Genomic DNA, 18,254 nt, shown 5'->3' with positions numbered 1-18,254 from the left:
CCAGATGCCATTACTCCGTTATTAATCCCTCCACCATATTTCTCTCCTTGCTCCATATCTTTCTATTTATTGTTGGTTAATCCCAATCCATGCCCTGGTTTCTACTTGTGTGTGTGTGTGTGTGTGTGTGCGTGCACACACTCCTGCATTGACCCTGGCTTGATGTTAGACCCAGTGAAACTTTGGCAGCTCACAACCGGCTGCTTCTGGGAGTCAAGCCAGGACACAAACATGGTCTTGCACACACACAGACACACACATAGCGGTGCAGCGTCCTTACTGAGGACACGCATAGATAATGAATTCCCTCGCCCCCTACCCTAACCTTAACCATCCCAACTAAACGCCTAACCCTGAACCTAAACTTAGTTCTAACCCTAACCTTAAAACCAGGCCTTAACCCCCCAAAAAGCCCTTTAAAATGTCCTCATGTTCCCAAAATGTCCTCAATCCCCATGATTCGTTTGGTGCTCGCAGACACTTTGGGTGGTTTTTTTTGTGACTTGCTAATGCTCTCTCTCCGTCTCTCTCTCTCTCTCACCTCACTCTCTCCTTTGAGCTGTTTCGTCACCGTCCTCCCTCCTTCTTTGCCCCACTTTCACCTTCCCACGTCACGTCTTTCTCTTGTATCTTCATCTTTCAGACATACCTTCCTCCTCATCCCTGTTGGACCATCCTACCACATACCTGTACCCTCCTCCCATCACATTCTTTTCTTCCATTCACACAACCAAAATAACAGCACTCACACTTTATTTCTTGAGGCACAAAACACAAAAAGGAGACGGATAAAAAAAGAAAAGAAAGTGAGATTCAACACTGTATGACACCAGGTTCTGTTTATGCTTCATTATGAGCATTTTGTTTTGTTTTTTTTTGCTTGGTTTGAATTGTGTGATTGCAAATGAATTTCCTCATTCGTCAAGCATGAGGAAGGATGGAAACACTTATTTAATGGGCGGGTTTAAGTCTGTGAATTTGAGTCTGATCATAATTCAGACAATGAGAGGGTTTGTAATAAGCGAGGCTTTGGATTAGGTTTATTCTCGTGTTGTCGCATGTTTATTACAGAAAATGTTTATAATAAATGACCACTAGTAAAGCAGATGTTCTCACACATAGAGTAGTACTTTTTTTTATTTTTTTATTTAATGGCCTTGTATGAGAAATGCAAATGAGTGAGTGCATGTGTTTGTGCACGTTATTTAATCAACCAGTATACAACAGGGCCACATGTGGGGCCTTAAGCACCTGGATACAAAAACTTATATGAGATATTTGGACAGATGCTCTGTGTTGGATGAACAAAAATGAGTCGGAGTCGGAGAAAACTTTGTCTTTTTCATGTGACTTTTATTATTCTGCTTCCTATACTCTGGACCACTCTTCCTCCCCTTCTGCTTGCTTGTTTCTATTGACTGATGATGTCTCTTTGCGCCTGAATGGAAAATGGGTGTGAGGGAGACCCATTGATCCATTTCCTGAACAATGAACCGGGCGTACATGTGTACTCATACTGAGGTGTGAAAACACATGCCCACAGTTAGAAATGAATGTTTGATAATCACAGTCACAGCAGCCTGATGCAAACAGCTACTCTAATTACACTGCTGCACAATCCATCTCTCACTGCTATTACCCCAACACATGTGATCTGAGCCCCCAGGTGTTGTGTAAACGTGTAATACGGGAGTGGGGCAGCAATGACCACATGTGTCTGTCTATGAGTAGTGCTGCGGGCTCTTTGTGAGACTGTGTTCTCTAGGTATTTTATTTTATAATACATGATGTAAAAAAAATTGAAGAATCACAGTTGAGAGCACCATAATAACTTTCCACCTGGGGCAGCGCCATAAAAGGAAAGACTGAGGAGGAAAGATGGGAAGAAAAGTGTAAATGAAGTGCTGCGGAAGGCTTCAATAGGCCTGATGTGAAATTACTTGTATGAATGCTTGTTATTCTGCCCCACAAACTTTAAATTAAAAGTATTGTCTTTCACACTTTGGTGTGAGATCGTTTATCTGCTTGTCTTCTTAATATTGACAGTTTGGCATGTGAGGAAAATACAGGTGTTGACCATATGGTGTACCTGGTGGTTCACCTGCTCAGGTTTAGCCACTGTGTGACACTTGTTGTCACTGACATGCAAGAAACATGTGTGTTCCTTTGATAGATTAAACCTGACGACTCCGGCATTTGACGACAATTATTGTTTGACTTTATACAAACGAAGCGAAGCTCAAACAATTTCCACTGTGAGCTTGTCCTTGGTGACGGCGGCACGGATTGATGAGTTGCAGGAACCTTGCGGTGGTTGTTTTTGGCGATGAGAGAACAAAGATGAAGGTTTGCAACACTAATGACAAATGGAGATGTGCTGTAAAATAAATAGGGATAATAACTCTGCAGCTCCGGGGGCAGAAATACCTTCCAAAAGCAGCAGGACAAAGGAGGAGAGAGAGAGATAAGGAAGCACAAAAATACAGGGGTGGGAAGAGGCTAAAGCAATATGCATTAATAGGGCATGAATCCATACACATGGAGAGATAGAGCAGCTTGGTGCAACAAGGCAACGTAGTCTGTGACTGAGGCAGCAAAGCTACGGAATGTTACAAGCAAGTATAAGCCTGACATGACTGTGAACTATGTCAAAAAGGGGAGTTTTAAGGCTACTCTTAAAGTGTGACAGACTGATATTTGGACTGGTAAACTGAATAAATGCAATTTCCTGTTTTCCTGCTTTTTCTTGAGTGTATTGTTTGTGAGCAGGAGGGTATGATTTATTTTTTTGTTGATGTGAAATAAGTTTGTGTTTGAAAAGTCGTTACGACTGAGAGCTATGTGACTAACGTAGCTTGAAGTGGCAAATGCTATAAACCCAGCGACGAGTGGGATTCAAACGTGGAGAATCCTGTGCCTGAATGAAACCAGGTGGTTGAGAGCAGAAACAGGACAGAGCTGCAGCAACGCCTCAGAAATGGCATCTTTAATCCCATTCATTAACATTGTGTGTGGAAGGATTTTACTTTATGGCTATTTGAGTATGTTCAAGAGATCTTGTTGAAAAATGTGCTCTTTGAAGCGTCCTTGGAAAAAAGAAATCTTTTCAAAGAGGTTTCCACCACATTTAGTTCAGTTTTAATAGACGGCTTCAAGTTGGTTTTTTTTACCAGCAAATTACCACTCACACATACTGGCAAAATCCACAAGCTTCTGCTTCATGAAGTAAAAGATATTGAATCCTAACATTTGCATTTTGAACAGAATGCTATAAACGCACAGACCACAGACCATTTCAGAGCGTGTGCCACTGATTTCTCATTATGTGCGAGTGCTGCATGTGTTCCCTTCAGCTACAATTCCACTTGTGTAGCTGAATGGGTTTCACATTTATATTACATATGGCCAAAGTGTTTAATCTGATACACAAATGCAAGGCATCATTTTTATTTTTATTTTTATTTTTTCTGATAAACAGAACATTTAACATTCAGACGGTGGAGGTCGGTCAAAAGCATAATTGTTGTGTTTTCCAGGCTGAAAAGCTTCCACGCGTACCTGGGCCAATTTAATCTGTTGGAGTGGGCTGTTGCCAACTCCACAAACATCGCTTTCATTTTCAGTAAAAGTGTTCAGTTTGATTCTGCCAGTTCTGTAATGGCAGCATCTCGGAAGACATCAATCAGCGAACAGATTTATGCAATTACCTGTATTCAAAGTGCTGCTGGAGATGGCTGTATCTTTTTTCACTCGTACTAATACGTGTGTTATAATCAACATTTTTGAACCATGCGGTGTAATACACACTGCGGCTCCAGCAAATTCCATGCCATGCATCTTTTTTTTTTGATGAAAGAGTGAATATACAACCCTTAATACATTATTGATATGAGTGGCCACACTGATAGAATGGTTAGACAAATGGAAGGAAAGTGGAGGTGGAGGAGGAGGGGAGAAATCCCAGATCTCTTTGGCATCTGGGTCCTGTTTTGCCAGTAATCCGCTCTCTGTTGCATAAGCCTGTCAGCTTTACATGTCCCTCCCTCCCTCCCTCCCTCCCTCCCTCCCTCTGCCCGACACATTCACACTGCAGTAGTTTCATTCTAATGTGTCACCTTTATTTCTTTGCATGTCATAACAGAAGGACGTGATGTGTTGATTAAACACATTCATGTGTGACGACACCAACAGCCAGACATCTGGCCCTTTGGGTTTGATTTTTTATTTATTTTTTATATAGATTGAGTTAAAGTAGATTGAGAGCACAGAGTCCTCAGAGTAAGTAGGGCAATCTGACACATGACCTACACTTAAACTGCACTAGTGTGTGTGTGTACACCTGGTATTCCTTAAGTCGGGGACCTAAATCGTTTTATACAATCATATTATGGACTTGTCTTCCTTATGGGGACAAAAATAAAGTCTCCATAATGTAAATTATGACATTTTAAGGCCGGTGTGTCAAACATACGGTGCTGGCAGACGGGCCAGAACCAGAGGGTCCAATTCGGCCCCATATATCCACACCCATATCATGTGAAATACTATATTTTTCAGTATAAGATACCTTTGTGCATTTGTAGATCCACTGTGATCTGTAAGTTGTAATGCACATAAATGATAAATGGTAAACGTAGGCATACATTTATTGAAATTGCACTTGTTTTTCTTTTTGTTCATAATGTAAAAAAAAAAAATGCTTTGTTAAATGTAAAACAAAGGGAAAGATTTGGAGTTGTTTATAGGTTATGATGCTATCATTTTAGTGATACAGTAGATCAAATTGCACTGTGCGTGGCCCCTCAACTAAAGGGAGTTTGACAGCCCTGTTTTAAAGCTGGGCTGAGGTTAGGGTTAGGTTAAGGTAAGGGCACTAGTAATTATGGTTAAGGTTAGAGTGAGTTTCCAGGGAACTAATGTCAATCAATGCAATGTCCTCTGAAGTCAAGGGAACCTGCGTGTGTGTGTGAGTGAGAGAGAGGCGTGTAATAGCAGAAACATTGGATGTTGTGGAGTAAAGGATTTTGGACTAAAGACTGACCTTTATTTACAAAGCTGGAAGACATGTTCTTTTATTTTTTGTTTATTTAAATGAATACATTTCCATTATACATTACTGATTTAATACTTTGATTCCTGTTATTTGTTTGTGCTTTTCTTTCTTGATGCTGTTACTTACATTTGTTTTGTATAAAGCACAGTGATCAGCTTATGTTGCTTTTAAAGAATACATTTGACTTGCTTCAACTGGACAATGCACAGGCGTCCTACTTAACTTGATCAAGGAGAACTGGGACCACATTAGATATCATCACCCGCCCTAAAATATAAGGGTGACTTCATTGCAGCAACATGACCAAGACATCACACCGTGCTCTTTACGTGTCCTCCTGACGTCCAGACGTTGCCTCGTCCCCTTTCAGGCTGATCCTGCTGTCATTAATCGGTGTAAAAATGTTTTTTTTTTTACATGTCAGACTTTAGATGTATAGCACTTACTTGTAGAGGAGCTGCACAGTGCCTGAAAGTAATGATGCGTGTCTCTCTCTGTGTCCCTCCCTTTTCCCCCCTCATACTTTTACCTCTATAGTCCAGGGTGGTCGCCTGCATGACAGCTATCCTCAGTCAGATGGATGATCGTCATTATGCTACATACATAGAAACCTTCAGTGGAACCACTGATCTAGTGGTAAGTGCGTACAGACACTTGCTGACGTCTGCAAAAGAAAAAAAAAGTCTTTGTATTGCTAGTTATACGCACTCATTTTGTCTTTTTCTATTTCATTTCAGGACTTCCTGATGGAGTCCTTCCTACTTTTCAAGGACTTGATTGGCAAGCATGTATATCCCTCTGACTGGATGGCCATGATCATGGTACAGAACAGGTACCGCACTGCAAACACACACGCACGCACACAGATGCCCCAGATGTGGACCGTCAACTTAATCTTAGTCCTGCTGTTGAACCAGTAAAGGAAGGCCATAGCTGTCACATCTGCGGTGACTTGTGCACCCACATAATCCCTCACAGGATGCAGTCAGAGACAGTAAAACTGGGATCAAGGCTGCAGTCATGAACCCAGCTGATGATTTGACAAAGTGTGTCTGCATGTGTGGGCCGCTCATGTGACGCTGTGGGTTTCTTTTCTGATGTGAGGAAGACGGGAGGCTTGAGTTGTGTCGGGGGGGAAAGAGGATGAAGAATAGATGAGGGGATAAGGAGTCTGCAGTCTGGTGTTAGGGCAGTGATGTGCAGATATGGAGAACAATTCCCACTTACAATAACAACGATAATGGGAAGATGGCGGTTGGAGCAGCTTTGCCTCTAACCGAGGGATTGCACGAAGCCACAATTCGCCAACACGATGTGTTGAGTTGCTATCATAACTTGTCAGTGCAGACATCAAACTGAAATAGTTTCAATAAATAATAAGTTGTAACATCATCCGTGACACATTCTCGTCTTTTCTGTTTGTGTGTGTGTGTGTGTGTGCGCGCACGTCCCTTTTAGGGTGTTCCTCAGAGCCATCAACACTTACGCCGACACCATGAACCAAAAGTTCCTCAACAACGATGACTTTGAAGTACAGGTTTGTGCGTGTGTGAATGAGTGAGTGAGTGTGCGTGCGTGTGTGTGTGAGTGCGTGCGTGTGTGTGTGTGAGTTTTGCCTCATATCAACACCCACCCACTTAATTCCTGCTTTATTTTATTCATATGAATCTCTTTTATCTTTCTCTACATCTTCCCTTCTCCTCATCTAGTTGTGGAATAACTATTTCCACTTAGCAGTGGCGTTTATTACCCAGGAGTCTCTGCAGCTTCAGCATTTCTCACCAACCAAGAGGAACAAGATTCTTGCCAAGTGAGAGAAGGCCATATCATTTCCTTATTTACCACAACCACCCTCCTTGCTCTAATGAAACACTCTGTGATTTGTGCTCTATTTTGGGGTTTGTGTTTACTCTCCCATTTCTTATTAAACCTGTGTGCTACCTGCGCATAGAAGCTCTATTTAGGTCATGTTTGGGCACATTAGGACAACGTTATCTTCTCTACTGAGTTTATTTCTTGAAGTATTGATTAATACATGTCTTCCTTCTGATTTCTCTTTCCTTTTCATGTCTCCATTTGCCCCGTGTCATTGTATTTCAGATATGGAGATATGCGCAGACTCATTGGTTTTGCCATACGTGACATGTGGTACAAACTCGGTAAGAAAATTCAAAGATGTGTGTCTCCCTTCATATGTCCCTCCCTCCCTTCGTTTATCTCCGCCTGTGTGTGATTCATGTCATTTCAGGCAGTCATAAGATCTGTTTCATCCCCGGCATGGTGGGTCCCATCCTGGAGATGACTTTAATCCCGGAGGAGGAGTTGAGAAGGGCCACCATTCCCATCTTCTTTGACATGATCACCTGTGAACACTCACACTCTGGAAACTTCCACAAGGTGTTGACACACACACACACACACGGCCAGATAAAGACATCTGTGTATTCAGACATGACAAATTCAACTCTTGTACAGAAACTCTCGCAAACACATTGTTCTCCTTCATTGATTTCCTGTGACACTGCACATCACAGGAAAAGTAAAAGAGACAACTTAATTATGCTTGTATAATTGATTTTTCCCCCTCTATCCCTCCTCTAATTTGCTTTGTTGTTGTTTTTTTGTCTCACCACTTCTTTGCCTTCTTTCCATCTCAGTTTGAGAATGAAATAATTCTGAAGCTGGATCATGAAGTGGAAGGTGGAGGAGGCGATGAGCGATATATGCAGCTGCTCGAGACCATGTACGCTTAAGTATTAAACACTGCAAATCATTAATGATAACTATACCAACAACAACAAGAAAATAGTACAGTATGTAAAAACATCTTATATTAATGATATTACATGGTGCTCAGCAGTTCATTGTTTACTATTGTCATAGAGTTTTATTCCTTTCTACAAATCATTATTATGTCCCTCAAGAAGGAAACCTTTTGTGCATAAGTCAGTGTTCTCACAGCTCTTGTTGTGTCCGTCAGCCTCCTGGACTGTTCTGCAGAGAAACCCTCACTGAGGCCACAGGTGCAGCACTTCGTCACCTTGGTGAAAGGACTCCTGACGAGACTCCTCGACTACCGCACCGTGATGAGCGACGACAGCCGCAACAACCGCATGAGCTGCACCGTCAATCTACTGGTAAGCCCCTCCCTCCTCCTGCTGCCCTGACGTTTAAAATCCCGCACTGTTGATGCTCCGACCCCATACCCTTCGACACCGAGTGTATCGCAGGCGACACGTTTGCGCAAGCGCATGACCAGAATTACGTGTCTTCTGAAAGCTGAGGAGTTGCACGTCAAAGACAATGTGTGGTATTACGGTAATTGTCTTTGTCACCTGAGAGGAGAGAGTTGGAAAAACTCCCACTTTTTGGCCTGTTTTTTTGGACATTGAGACAAAGACTCAAACAAATGTTATTTTAAATTTGTGTTATACTGTTCAAAATCCGGCATTCATGTACAACTACAGTGTATTTTCTAAACAAAAGTTAATTTTTAATTCTTAATACACTATTTTAACATGCGGTAAATTGTATGGAACTGCCAGATATTGAAAGTTATTCTGGATAAATGGGCAAAAGCACTTAATCTCCCTGAGAATTTTCTGGCCCTTCTATGGTTAAAATTAGCACAAAAAAAGGTGTTTAAGGGCAGACATGCGTTTACACACGTGAATCAATTCATTTTAAAAGAGACAAGTGAGGAAGTTTGTTTTGTACAATTCTCATTCATTACTTTCCTCCAGGACAGACGAAACAAAGATTTCTGGCAAAGAATTGTGTCAGCTAGCATCTGCTCCACATCCTTTCTTGTGTGTGAGGAAATGATGTGGATGTCTTCTAATCAGGTCCCCCATTGTGTTTACAGGTTTAGAAATTGATATAATCTCCCCATCATGTGATCACATTCACAGCAGATTAAATCATTATAGTTCCTACTCCCAGCCAAATTAATTTCTTTCTTTCTTTCTCTCTTTTCTTGTTTTGATATTTCTGAGAAACTGGTTAATGACTAAATGGACAATAGTCCATTTATATCCTTTGTATTATTTTCCCCTGGCAAGGTTTTGTCATTCGGTCATGGGCTATGAGCTGTTCTCTTTTATTTGCTTGGCATACTAATTAATCCCTCAGAGCACATTTGTAGGTCCTCTTGACCACTAAAATCTACAGATAGATAAACAATGTTGATTAATGTGAGACCAAACCTGTAACAAAAGGTGACAGAGCTTTTTTAGCTGATTGAACTTATACTAACTCTCTAATTCACTTTTTTAAAACGTTTTAGATTTATCATTCGGTTTTCCCATGTTTTATTCTCATTTTATCTATGTGTCTTGGTTTCCTCCTCATAAGGAGCTTTTTAACATTGTTCAGAAAAGTGCTACACAAATAAAGTGTAATGATTTTTCACATCTAGGGTTAACACACACATAATCACATTGCTATTTATTGTATTCTTTTCAAACAATAAAAAACATACATGCTACGTTGATGAGGCTAAAGTAAGCCTCCCCTGCTCTTGCAGCGTCTCAAAAAGCAAGTTGGCAATTCAGCACTGTATACTGGTTTATTGTATAGAATTGGTCAAAAGTGGATGCTGAGAGTAAAAAAAACCCCAACAATCTGACCTTCATATACTATAGGCAGCCTCCAGCAGGAAATTGACTTTCTGAAGTCAAAATGCATCAGGTGCCAACAATGATTTATCTGACCTTTACACAAAAATAAAACCAAGCATATGGTTATGAATGAGTTCAGTTATCAGTTATTTCCACTTCACTGTTCTCTGTAGGTCTCATTAAACTCCATTAATCATGACAAGAGGAAGAAGTGTGCATAATACAACATTTAACATATCAAACAAAAAGTTTAACTGCAGATACGGGGAACTATGGTGCGACAGGGGACTATGGTGACTACTACTATGGTGTGACGGGGGTGTGACTATGGTGGGGGGGACTATGGTGGGATGGGTGGGATGGGGGACTATGGTGTGGGGAACTATGGTGTGACGGGGAACTATGGTGTGACAGGGGACTATGGTGATGATGCTATGGTGTGACGGGGAACTATGGTGACTATGGTGGACTATGGTGGATGGGGACTATGGTGGGACAGGGGAACTATGGTGTGACAGGGAACAATGCTGCGGCAGGACTATCGGGGACCTTCACATACCAGAAAAGATGTCATTCTTTTTCCACCTCAGGCTACATGTAGAAATATGGCGGCAGCCTCTGTGAAGCAAAGCCTGTGCATTAAGTACATATGAAAGGCTTATTGTAAGGTGACAAAAAACACATTTCTTTATATTGTAAGGCACATATATTTACACTGATACACATATACGTATTTCACTGCCAATAAACTGTCCACTGGACCTGTAAGTAAAAGCCTGGAAACATTTTTTTTTTGCAAATTTACTGCTACGGTCTACAGATTTACAAACTTCCTGTAGCTAGATGCTGTGCATTATTAATATTTTGATATTTGGAGTTTCCCTCTCTCTGTCCCCCACACACACACACATAAACTGACACTAACCCAACTTCTCATTTTGATTCTTGCAGAACTTTTACAAGGACATCAATCGTGAGGGGATGTATATCAGGTATGTATGTGCTGGATTTGACTCAGTATACACTGAGACGGTGCTCGTCTGTGTCTTATGTGCGTGTGTATGTGTGTTTCTGAGTGTGTGTGCGCGCATGTGTTTGACTCCATAATCTGACAAGGGATTATATGAGTCCCACTGAATTAATGTCAAAATCCACAGGATCAGCTCTTAGTCTGACTGGAGGGAGAGTAGAGAGAGAGAGAGGGAGAGAGACACATGATGGACGTGGGGAATGAGGGGAGTGACATGATGATGGCAGGAGACAGAAGCGCGGACACACACACACACACACACACACACACACACACACACACACACACACACACACACACACACACACATCTTTCCATGGTGCATTTCTAGCAATCAATGATTAGTTATCTGTATGTGTAAATGTGCACTCACCTCTGTGGTTAATCAGCTGCCCCCATCTCTCCTGTGAAGACTACAGTCACATTAGGGAGACTCCTGAGTGAATGTTGACAATTAAACATGGTTTTATTCAAATATATATTTAAACATTGCGTTTGTGTCATATCATTTGCAGCCCTCCCATATGCTCGTACCACGTTCTAGCCATATGGCCACTGGGCCTGCAACAGAACCCACACTAATTATGCGACGTCCCACTGTGTGCATAATGTAATATTGAATTTACATCTTAATTGCTTGATTACATTTACAGCAGGGAGCCCGCCGTATATTGAACCTGACACTTAACACTTGATGCCACTGTGCATTATCTGGATTTGCCTTCACTACTCTTAGAAATAAATCTAATATTGCCTGTGATGGCACATCCATTCACTGTTCCCCTCAGGCTTCCAGTCAAAAAAAAGATACTGCATCCAACAGAACTAATGGTCAGAGTCATTTCTGAACTCCACTGCACTTTTCTTGGTCTCTACCGTAGGCTACAGTCATTTCCACTAATCACTTTCATTGTAGACATATGTAAATAAAGCAAAGGTGTTTTGTAGTTGCAGTTGCATAAAACTACAAATTAGGATCTTCTCATAATGTAATGTCCAAATAAAACCAAATCTTTAAAATTTACTGCAAATTTAAAATAGGTTTGATACAATTTGAATAGGTTTGTTTGAGACAGTGACAACAGTGAGGGTGACAGTCAGACAGAAAAGTGGATAAAGGAGTAGCATAACTTGGGAAAAGTGAGAAGAACCAAACATTTGTTTTTGTTAATTCTCACTGTCAACCGCAGAGGGACTCTTGGAACCAAGAGAAACAGCAAAAAAAATAATCTCCTGCCAGATAAGAACTGATTAAAGGTGTGACACGAAAGAGCTACAGCAGGAGGCGATTAGATGAGAAGAGAAAGTAATAGAAAAGAAATGTGACTGGACTGAGAGAGTAGCCAAGCTATCCAAGTGTACGGAGGACTTGTTTCTTTATTAATCCCATTTGTTTTCTCGCCTTTTCAAAAAATGTCTTGGTGAGAGATTTTAGACTCTGACCGAGTGTTTTGTCTAGACAAAGAAAGATTCACAAAAAGCACAGCACAGAGTATGCTGGTTCACTGGGAACCTAATGATCTCAGGATATACAATCAGTTTTGTGTGTCTTTGTGTTTGCATATATACACAATCTGTCTGTGTGTGATTTTTTTAATGACATCTGCATGAATGAGACAGTGACAGTGACACACGTGATTTAAATCATTATTCTCAATTATTTCACGGTGGTTTTTCATGTTGCCCAACACTGGCATCTAGTGGAATGATGTATGTGTTGCATTTAATTTAATTGTCTGTGTGTGTGTGTGTGTGTGTGTGTGTGTAAAATCAGGTACCTTTACAAGTTGAGAGACCTTCACTTGGAGGGTGAAAACTACACAGAGGCATCATACACACTGTTGCTACACTCTCGTCTGCTAAAGGTAGGATATTAACCCTGAACTTAACCATCTCAGCTAAATGCCTAACCACTAACCCTTACCTTAACCCTGACATGAACTTAATTCTGACCTTAACCAGCCCTTTTAAGGTGTGACCCAATGAGAGGACCCGTGAAAACGTCCCCACTTTCACAATATCCTGCTTCCTGTGGTTGAAAAGCTTTTGGTCCTCTCAAATATGGACATACATACACACAAACACATTTTGTGACATTTTATTGTTTAACGCTGGAGCATCTTCCCCTGCCCATCACTTGACATCTGAAAACTAATGAGTCAGTTCATTTTTATTAGCTAATAAATGGTTTGTTACACCATTTCCCTCCAGATGATGAAGCTCCTGGCTTTATGGCATGACACTGGCCATCGCTGCCTGCTGGTTTGTGTGTGTGTGTGTCTTTGAGTGTGTTTGACCTCTTTTCTCTCTTCGTCTCTTTTATGGGACATTTAGAGGCTCACGGAGAGGAACAGAGACAGAGGGGAGGATGTATCGCACTGTCCGTCTCCTCCTCGCTCTGTCTAATATCCTCACATCAAAGCAGTTGAACTCTGTAATGTTTTTTATTATGTCCATTCATCGTTGGTGTCAGTCGTGCCGTGCCCGTTTCACATTAGTGGGTAGAAGGGCCTGGAACGTGCAGCTCTCATCTTCCTCATTGTCCAAAGCCGACTGGACAGTTTTGTTGTTCAGATGCAGAGGTTTTTTTTTGCTTTTTTTTTAAAAAAATAATTCCTTTGTAATTTACATATTGGAAGATGAATTGTTTTGTCATTTATATAACAAATGATCATCATTGTGCTGCTGGGTTTGTGCAAGAGCTCATATTGATTTATGACATCAAAGAAGCTGTTAAGTTTTTTTCCTTTGTATCACCGTGATGATAACTGGGACACCAGCAAATATACTTTGCCCAGACCGCACTTCTTCCCTCTTTGGGTTAAGCAATAAAAATAATGCACTGTATATCTCAATTTATGACTTTTGTCCTTTTTTCCCCCCCTATTTCTCTCTATTTTAGTGGTCAGATGAGATGTGTAGCCCTCAGTTTGAGTTCCACGGCTCCCAAACCCAGCGGCAGCTCAAAGAAACACTTTACGACACCATCATCAACTACTTTGACAAGGGCAAGGTCAGAGTCATTACAGATCATGGTCATGGTTTGAAAGGTTTAAGAATCGATTAATAATGAGAAATAAAAAAATATTAAGAGTGACCTAGCAGCACAAATTTAATACATTGTTGATAATTATGGGTTTTGTTTTTTGTACCTTTTGTTTTGTTTTTTTTTATTAATACACGGCCCAGAAACATTTGCATTCATTACAGACTTTTATTTTGAAAAATGCTACTCTCCTCTAGTATATATCAGTATTTTAAGACAGTGCTGCAAAAACACAGTCATAATCTGTATGTGGTACATTTTTGTCCCTTTTCACTCTGTATTCGCACTGTGCTGTGAGTTTCCTGAAGCAGTGGCAGAGACATTTCCCACATTTCCCTAGAGCCCTGCAGACAGACAAGATGATGCATTTCCACCATGACACAGCATGACTGCAGATGTATTAGCAGATGGTGTAATGAAGGGCTTTTCTGCTTATTTTCCTTTGTGTGTGTTTAGATGTGGGAAGAGGCCATCACTCTGTGTAAGGAACTAGCGGAACAGTATGAAAATGAGATCTTTGACTACGAGTTACTCAGCAAAAGACTGGTAAATATGACTTTCTCAAACCTAAATGTTAATATAAATATGGAAAATAATGTCTGTGTTTTCCTCATTGGGCCATTTTGCTCTGTATTTAAATTACAGACGCTCTCAAAGGAGGCTTTTAAAAGGCATGAGTAACGCAGCTCACTGCGAGCGCTGCTGTTGCGTCCTGAACCACAGTTAAATGAAACAAATGAATAAATGTATGTACAACGGTCCACAAATGCACTTCAGTCCAAAGTAAATCAGGCAAATTATCCAGCAGCCATTGTTCACGCTCTAAATTACAGTCATTTGTTTTGTCAACAACCATTTGTTCCCCAATAAGCAGTTTCCACATAGGAGGGTTAACCGTTTTCTTAAGAGTGCTGGTGTGAACTTCCATAGGACCGGTGATTTTCTCATTTTCAATCACTGGTCACTTCAAATCCTTCCTGACTTTTCTCACCTTGTTCTTCTCTCAGCTCTTATTTTTCCCTCCCCCACCGTGGAAAACATGTCTCTCTGTTTACATGACTGCAGCACTGGCAGCTAATGCTGAATTTATACCTTTTTTTTCTCCCTCGGCCCAGCATTCTGCTGAGTGTAGTGTCTCCCTCTCTCTCTCTGCAGGAGAAACAAGCCAAGTTCTATGAGAACATTATGAAGATTCTGAGGCCTAAGCCAGACTACTTTGCGGTGGGCTACTATGGACAGGGTTATCCTCCTTTCCTCCGGGTACGTGTACACATGACAGTTTAGTGTCATTACGATTACTCAAAGATTATATATATATTTATATAAGTTATATACACAGATCTGAACAACAGTGAAAATATAAGCATGGTCACTGAAGTAATGTCCTCAAATTCAGCTTTAAGGTCACTACTTTATACGTCCACTCCACTATACACACTACATACACTTTTTGGCTTCTGACATCTGAGGAAAAAAATATATATTCCATTACTCTTTGAATTCTATAGATCAAATGTTTATATTTTTCTTATTTCTTCACCCATTCATCACCTCAGGTTGAATATAGAGTTTATCTCCACTGCTTTAAGTTGGTTATGTAGACATAATCTCAGAACGTCACATGTGATCATCAGTCAGAGGCACCAAAGCAATACTTTTGTACTTGTAGTGAAGTATTTTTGCGGTACATCGTCGCATTTACTCAAGTTAAGGAACAAAGTGATTCTTTCACCACTGGACGTGACACTGACTCCACTTCTAAAATGGTCAAACCTTTTTTTGCGTCGGCAGATGCTGGAGATAACCTATTTAAAATGTCAATACGCTGTGCAGCAGCTGGCCACCAGAATGGGACATAAAATCCCTCATGTAAACATTGATGATGTTTATATCTCAGCAAAGTAGAGAATTGACATAATTTACTGTGTGCAGTAGATGTGGCCCCACATAAGAAGCAGCCATCTCGGCTTAAAAAGATAAAGAAGAAAATAATCCTAATGAGATCACATGGTACTGTAAATTTACGCTTAATCTAACACGAGTACATTTCCTCAGAACAAGGTGTTTATCCACCGCGGTAAGGAGTACGAGCGCAGAGAAGACTTCCAGAACCAGCTGATGAGCCAGTTCCCCAGTGCCGTGCGCCTCAACACCACCACTATGCCGGCAGATGATATCAGAAACTCTCCACTTCAGTGTATCCTTCAGGAAGCATAACACACACACACACACACACACACACACACGCACATAGAAATGTAACCGAACCTTGTTTACATGCAGTACTTTTGGGTCATTGCTCAGAAAATAGAGGGAAACACTTTTTCATGATTATTTGGCTGCTTTATGTTTTCATTAATGGATGGCTACACTATTTTGTTGTCCAATAATTATATCATTTATATCAGTAAAGCTTTTTTAAATGTCTCATTCATCAAGTTTTTGTTTGTGCTGAAGCTGGCTGCACGTAAAGCATAAGATTAATGAGGATTCAGAGTGTTCCAACAGAAACCAGGGGACCGTTTACTCAGAATCTCAATCACAATCTACAGCATGTGTATTAGATTTGTCTAGAATTAACAAGCCAGTATTATTATGCACATATTTATTTATTTATTTTATATTATATTTATATATATTTATATATATTTATATATTTATATTTTATTTATATATTTTTTTTAGTTTTGTTTGTATTCTTTTGTATATTAGCAGTTAGCGGCTGGAGGCCAGACACATTTCTCAGGTAAAAGACCATACGGGGATGTGGAGACGCTCTGTGTCACGGTTTATTCCTGAGTGATGTGACTCAGATATCCAGTGTTTCACAGTGAGGCCAGTCCTTGAGATCCCTCCTCGCCTGAAGAACAAACCTGTCCCTGACCAGATTATCAAGTCAGTGCTTTTAACCTGATCGAGTTATCGTCAAGCACGTAGGCAACGTCTCTGAGGTTCTCGTAATTGATATATATTTTCTTTTCCTCGTTTGACACGACGCAGCTTCTACAAGTCCAACTACGTGCAGCGCTTTCAGTATTCCAGACCTGTGAGGAAAGGACCTGTGGACCCAAACAATGAGTTTGCTGTAAGATTTCTGACCACGGGGACTATGTCTGTATTTAAGAAGCTATCATGTGCTGAAAATAATAGGATTGTATTATTATCAGCTTGTTTTCTAAGGTTTCATATGAGCACTGCAGATGCCACAGCAGGTTTGAAGATCAGATAATAGATGTGTCTAATTTTTGTTTTTAGTCTATGTGGATTGAACGCACGACCTTCACCACCGTCTATAAACTGCCCGGGATCCTGCGCTGGTTTGAAGCAACTGATGTCAAACATGTGAGTGTGCATGTGTTGGATTGTGTTAAATAACTAGTGAAGCATGTTCCATCATTCTTCTCCTCTCTTGAAATCTTTTTGCAGACTACCTTATCTCCACTGGAGAATGCTATAGAGACTATGGAGTTTGCCAATGAGAAGATTCTGACCATGATAAACCAATATCAGGCAGACTGGAGCCTTCCCATCAACCCCCTGTCTATGCTGCTCAATGGCATTGTGGACCCGGCTGTTATGGGCGGCTTTGCCAAGTATGAAAAGGTAAAATATTATGCGAATAGTATGACTTTTTTCTTTATTTGGTTTTTAACCCTTTAACACCAATGTCCAAAATGTCTACCTGGACTTTTTCTGCTGAATTTAACCATAAAAGGACAAGAGAATGTACTGTAACTAAGTGCTTTTGCCGATTTTTTTCCATAACTTCCAATATCGGGTAGTTATTTACAAGGTACTGCATGTTAAAATATTGTTTTAACAGTTGGAAATGAAGAAAAACAAAAATTGAAATTGAAATTGGAACATTATGATACATATTTACAATAAAACAATGTGCAAAAACAGGCCAGAAAATGGAAACTTACTGTCTTCTATCTGGCGACAAAGACGCTGATTGTCCGGTTTCCTGAAACAGCACAAGTGAAATTACCGTAATGATCACACGTCGACTTTGACGTGCAACTGGTCAGCTTTCAGAAACCACTGGCATTTTTCCGATAGTCTCGTAACTACGGTGATGCCGACAGCGATATGCTCGGTGTTAAAGGGTTAAAAGTGTTGTATAATGATGATGAGTTGAGAGTATCCATCATGTGTCTTTTTGACTAATTTGTAAGTCTCTAATAAGTTATCTGAGCTCTGCTGCACAAAGGACTAGACGATAGTCCTTTAATCTAGTTCAGTTAAAGAACTTGAAAAACAAAATGAGTGTCGCCTCCTAAATGGCACTAATTATGATGGAAAATAATTCTTCTCCCAATGACAATTAATGTCACAAATAAGTAGTAGTAATAGTAGAGGTAGAGCTTTATGGTATTTGCTCAATCAAAGAAACAACACATAACCCTGCAATAGATAAAACCTTTGAAAGTATTGAATATCGTTGAAACATAAAAAATGTATAAGATAGAGATAGAGTCTACTTAAAAACATAAAAAGTATTAA

The 18,254-nt window shown here is 40.4% G+C and overlaps 1 protein-coding gene across 1 annotated transcript in view; it reads left to right on the top strand.

Moving 5' to 3' along the window:
• The window catches only part of LOC122778137 (dedicator of cytokinesis protein 2-like), an 85,139-nt gene that overhangs the window by 62,719 nt on the left and 4,166 nt on the right, over positions 1 to 18,254 (top strand). Inside the window, exons 27-44 of the mRNA XM_044039732.1 lie at positions 5,591 to 5,689; positions 5,791 to 5,885; positions 6,512 to 6,590; positions 6,763 to 6,863; positions 7,154 to 7,212; positions 7,302 to 7,450; positions 7,711 to 7,796; positions 8,034 to 8,190; positions 10,624 to 10,664; positions 12,477 to 12,567; positions 13,605 to 13,715; positions 14,205 to 14,294; positions 14,904 to 15,008; positions 15,804 to 15,945; positions 16,562 to 16,643; positions 16,749 to 16,833; positions 17,004 to 17,090; positions 17,175 to 17,351. Of these exons, the coding sequence (XP_043895667.1) occupies positions 5,591 to 5,689; positions 5,791 to 5,885; positions 6,512 to 6,590; positions 6,763 to 6,863; positions 7,154 to 7,212; positions 7,302 to 7,450; positions 7,711 to 7,796; positions 8,034 to 8,190; positions 10,624 to 10,664; positions 12,477 to 12,567; positions 13,605 to 13,715; positions 14,205 to 14,294; positions 14,904 to 15,008; positions 15,804 to 15,945; positions 16,562 to 16,643; positions 16,749 to 16,833; positions 17,004 to 17,090; positions 17,175 to 17,351 (1,836 nt within the window). The remainder of the gene's footprint in view (positions 1 to 5,590; positions 5,690 to 5,790; positions 5,886 to 6,511; positions 6,591 to 6,762; positions 6,864 to 7,153; positions 7,213 to 7,301; positions 7,451 to 7,710; positions 7,797 to 8,033; positions 8,191 to 10,623; positions 10,665 to 12,476; positions 12,568 to 13,604; positions 13,716 to 14,204; positions 14,295 to 14,903; positions 15,009 to 15,803; positions 15,946 to 16,561; positions 16,644 to 16,748; positions 16,834 to 17,003; positions 17,091 to 17,174; positions 17,352 to 18,254) is intronic.

This window comes from Solea senegalensis, linkage group LG12 (assembly GCF_019176455.1).
Source record: "Solea senegalensis isolate Sse05_10M linkage group LG12, IFAPA_SoseM_1, whole genome shotgun sequence".
Taxonomy (NCBI): Eukaryota; Metazoa; Chordata; class Actinopteri; order Pleuronectiformes; family Soleidae; genus Solea; species Solea senegalensis.
The sequence above is the reverse complement of the archived record's forward strand: the minus strand, read 5'-3'. Positions and strand labels throughout refer to the sequence as shown.